The sequence below is a fragment of the Myotis nattereri genome (genome assembly GCF_964212035.1).
Source record: "Myotis nattereri genome assembly, chromosome: X".
Lineage (NCBI taxonomy): Eukaryota > Metazoa > Chordata > Mammalia > Chiroptera > Vespertilionidae > Myotis > Myotis nattereri.
Window position 1 is genome coordinate 143,352,969 of NC_138078.1, and position 4,854 is coordinate 143,357,822.

A 4,854-nucleotide genomic window follows, 5' to 3' on the forward strand; every position below is an offset into this window, starting at 1 on the left:
GTCCATGATTTAATGTTAGAAACTTATTGCTCCTGTTGATTAGTTGAGTCAATAGTTTAGATGCCAAATTTAATGCTATTACCTATTCTCTTTTGTTTAATTTTTGATTATTGCCTTTTTGTTGTTCTTGAAAGTTTAATAAGGTTCTTATTCCAACTCTAGAAAATATGATGATACCCAAAGTCACTAGGGTCCACAGACAAATTCATACTATTATTTTGTTTTTGTAGAAGAGGAACTTAAGACACAGATAAGTTAATTGATGGGGGAAGAAAGGTGGACATCAGTGCTTGAGGTCTAGTAACAATTAGCAGACGTGAGGAGGGCATCAGAATATAGAAAATAAGAGATGAGTTGAGGGGTCTGCAGCTAAGAAGTTTAGAAGTAGGTTAGGAGGTGGAGAGCAGAAAGGATGGAGTTTACCTGTTTCAGGACAGAGGATGCAAGGACCTGAGGACTGCCCTAGCTGGTTTGGCTCAGTGGATAGAGTGTCGGCCTGTGGACCAAAGGGTCCTGGGTTCGATTCCAGTCAAGGGCATGTACCTTGGCGTGTGCAGGAGGCAACCAATCGATGTGTTTCTCTCACATCAATGTTTCTCTCTGTCTTTCCCTCTTTCTTCCACTCTCCCTAAAAAATCCATGGAAAAATATCCTTGGGTGAGCATTAACAAACAAACAAACAAAGGACCTGAGGGCCATGCTCTCTCCTGACTGGGAGATGTTTACATTTTACAAGCGAAAGATTGCAGGCTGCGCTGGACTCTACCTTCTCCCCGCGGGCCTCCCCTGGTGTGCAGGTCATAGATGAACTCCTTCCCAGATTTTCCCCGTGAAAGGTTACATTGTATTCTGGAGCAGATTTTAGGTAGGGTCTGAGTTCTGTGAACTCATATACATACCTTTCTTATTCCGTCATAGGCTTATATCTTTTCCTATTAGATCATACATCAGAAATGGCTTTAATGACATGTGATTCTCAACAGAGTATACATATTCTGGTCATTTGAATAGATAGTGGTCTAGAGTGTAACGTGGAATTAAAATAAACTAAATGTAGCAAGAAAGTTGAAGGTGAGTGGTTGTGCATGTATCCAAGGGCAGAAGACAATGGTGCAGACTTTGAAGTCAGATATGCCTGGATTTGACTTCTAGCTCCATAACATGTTTTTCTCTAATCACCTTTACCTTTTTGCTGATTCTCTGTATTCTGAAAGCATTTTTTTTTCATGCTACCCCTCCTTATAATTTATATGATTTTTGTAATGTTGACTTATCTTTGTTGCTTCTGTTGGTTTAATCTGTTATAGTCAATAGTCTTATTTTTTCCCTTACCTTATTTCTCGAATCCTTTTACTTAGTTTTACTTCCTAATTTGTTCCCATTTTAACTTGTGCATTCTTTAGCACATGTCTTTCATCAACTCAGGAACTTTTTATTTCCAGCTTTAAATCTGTTTATTTCTTCTGTTCTTTGAATGGTGGGCTTTTCCTGAGGCACATCAAATATCAACATGTTAGCTTTCCATTGTCTATCAAGTATTTTCCAGTTCATTTTTATTAACAACTTGGTTTTATATACAAATACATTATTCTTAAATTATTTAAGACTCAATTTTTTTCAGCCAGTGTATATCAACTTTATTCACACATTTCCTTTTTACGTAATTTGGTTCTCTCCTTATTATGTCCGAGTACTGTTGCAAACTGGTCTTTTTAATTTTTTTTCCAGTTACAGTTTACATTCAGTATTATTTTGTATTGGTTGGGGATGCATTTTCCCAAAGCTGAATGATTGAGAATGAGAGTATACTCTGAAGAATTATCACTCTTGAAACTGTAAATAAAATAAATTTGAATTAAAAAAACAACAAAAAACACCACACAGCCAAATCAGTTTGAATGTAACATCCGGACGAAAAAGCCTTGACAATTTAGAGTTTTAAAATGGAACGCCATCATACTTTGGTCATGTACATGATCACACAACACCAAAGAACCATGCTGATTTTACATAGTCGAGTTATATAAGAGCTGTAGAAAGATTCCTACTACAAATATAGAAATGCGCCAAGAAATTAGCCATGATAATTTGTGGATTATAGGTACCTCTCAGAATAGAAGCATACATGTGAATTCCAATGCACACCTGACACCTTTGCCTTGGACCCCCCTCCAACCACATCCCCCAACCCCACATTGCACCTGATACATTTGCATTGCAGCTATCCCAGTAAATGATCTCTGTAGACTCATTGTCCAGCGTACTTGCATACTAAGTACACTGTCAATTTCAAATGAATGACTACATCTTGGAACTGAACGAGAACTGTTTCTGCTTTCTGGGGCCTGACAACTAGATAAATTATTCCCATTTTATAGATGAAGTAAATCTAAACCACATGTCAGGACTTTTGGCATGGCTTTATCATAGATTTAGAGCTGTAGCAACAACGATGTATGGAACCAAATGGTTCCCATGAATATGTATGGGGTAGATAAAACAGGAGAAACGGGGTGATCACATAGATAGTAGATAGATATAAAAATGCATCAAGAAATTAGTCATGATAAAAAAACACCCCACATAGCTTAAGTATTTAGACAGCAGTGCAAAATAAAATCCTGATAATGAAACAAAGATTGGGGTATGGAGTGAGGAGACTTGGGTGGAAGAGAAACGGGGTAAAAGGAGTCTCATTTTTATGTTGCAGTTTTTGGGGAAGCGAGCCATGTGCTCTGCTCCGGTCCCATCACACTGCTTTTTTCCTCCCACTATTATGGAAAGAAGTCTTTGGGGTACAGGTAACTTTCAGTCAACGAGATTTCTGTGGTGGCAAGAGGAATAAGCTAACAAAGGTAGAACGGCGGTGATCAATATCTTTTATTTCCCTCCAAATGCAGAGGCGGGTGCCTAGGGTCTGGCAGCAGGCAGTGTCACCAGGCTAATGCGAGTCATCCGATCCCCTGTCCCGAGGGGGAGATGGTTTCTTGCAGCACGAGGTGAAGCAGGTGGTTCTGCTCGGCGCTCAGCAGCGGCCACATCTCCACCTGCAGCGCCTTGACGGCTTCCGTGTCCTTCTCGTGGGTGGCCATGACCAGGGACTGGAGCAGCAGGAAGAGGTCTTCGGGGAGCTGGCCGCTGCCCTCCTGGCCCTGGCTGTCAAAAGCCTCCCAGGAGTACTTCTCCAGGGTGTGTGCGTGCTCCGGGAGCAGCTTGGCGGGCGGCGGCTGCAGGAGCAGCAGCAGCAGCACACGGGACACCTCGCAGCGGACCAGGACGTCCGAGAAGGCGCCCAGCACGGCGGGGGAGGGCGCGGCCGCAGAGCCGGCGGCGTTGGGAGGGAGCGGCGCGGCGGGCGGGGCGGGGGCCGCGCCGGGTCCATGTACCTGCGGCGGCGGCGGCAGCGGGAGCGGCGGCAGCGGGAGGGGCGGCGGCGGCACCGGGTGGCTGCCGTGCTCCTGCGCCAGGCGCTGCATGCGCGTGAAGATGGCCAGGGCGCCGTTGTAGTCGCGCGCCAGCAGCAGGCAGGAGGCGGCGTCCCCGAGCGCCTGCAGCGCGGCCAGGGGCAGCTGCGACAGCTGCAGCTGGGCGGCGCGCTGGAAGTGGCCGGCGGCGGCGGCCGGCTGGCCCAGGTCGCGCAGGGCGGCGGCCAGCTCCAGGCAGAGGGCGGCGGCGGCCACCGGCTGGCCCAGCTCGAGGTGCAGGCGCACGGCGGCGCCCAGGGCGCTGGCGGCCGCCTGCAGGGGCTCCCCGTAGGCGGCGGGGCAGGCGAGCCGCTGGCGCGCCTCGAGCTCCTGCTGCAGGAAGAGGCGGGCGGCCTCGGTGAGCGCCAGGGCCTCCCCCGGCCCGTGGAACAGCGCCTGGTGGCAGCGCGCCACGGCCAGCTGGCACCAGGCCGCGTAGGGCAGGCACTCCTGGGCGCGCAGCTCGCGGCCCAGCTGGGCGAACTGCTCGCCGGCCTCCGCCACGTTCGGCTTCCGCAGGAACCGCTTCTTCAGCTTGTTCAACACCTGCCGGTACCTGGCCAGAAAGTCCCCGGCATCCATCCCCAGTCCGGAAAAGCCACCCAGGCCGCTGGAGGACGCCGCCATGTTCCCAGCCCAAGTGCTTCCTCTGGGCGGACTTTGTGGGTGCAGGCAGCTGACAGCGACGTGCCCTGCGTCCCCCATCGGCCTCCCTCCCACAGAGCAGGCACAGGCATCCCACGCCCTATCGTTGCCCTGGTGATATGTAAATATAGGATGCCCTGGGCGGGACCTGGTCTGCTACAAGAAGTATGAACGAATCACGGGTCCTGGGGCGGGGCCTGGCCGCAAGCCCTCTGTTGCTAGGTGACAGCTTGTTTACCCAGGTTGCTAAGGGTGTCTCCAGCATCTCTAAGGGAACAGGACCAAAAATAAACTCGTGACCAGGCGTGACGCTCATTCTGATTTTGCATCTTTCTCCTTGTCCCCGCTCCCCTTCAGTCCTCAATCTCCCGGTCAAAGCCACTGCCCCATGGGAGTCGATGCCAACCACTCCGCCCACCCCATTCTGCAGGCGGGTTGGCATTGCACCTTCACCCTATCACGATGCCTGAGTCATGGTCTTGCACTCCACCCCAGTGAACACCAGCCTTCTGGGGACGTTGCCAGGCTCTGACTTGCTCAGAGGCGATGGGGGAGTTTTCCAGACCCCAGCCTACCCCCACCCAGCCGGCCTCTCCCACCCTGGACCACCCCCTGCACTGTCACCATGGGGGCTGCTCCTGTCCTGTCATCCCCGACTCCACCCCCACTCCCAGGAACACACCACCACCGGCCCATCCCACCAACCACCTCCCACACAGAGTGACTGAAGCAGGCACAGCGGTTT

The 4,854-nt window shown here is 50.3% G+C and overlaps 1 protein-coding gene across 1 annotated transcript; it reads right to left on the minus strand.

The window, feature by feature from the left end:
* Positions 1–2,865: 2,865 nt before the first annotated feature.
* On the minus strand, positions 2,866–4,218 carry LOC308511160 (40-kDa huntingtin-associated protein-like). The gene has a single exon (XM_081081153.1). It carries the CDS (start codon positions 4,167–4,169, stop codon positions 2,952–2,954), a length of 1,218 nt encoding a protein of 405 aa, XP_080937279.1. The 5' UTR covers positions 4,170–4,218; the 3' UTR covers positions 2,866–2,951.
* Between the last annotated feature and the right edge of the window lie 636 nt (positions 4,219–4,854).

Excerpts from the sequence above, each read along its gene's own strand:
- LOC308511160 (XM_081081153.1), bottom strand. The coding sequence starts at position 4,169 with ATGGGGGACGCAGGGCACGTCGCTGTCAGCTGCCTGCACCCACAAAGT.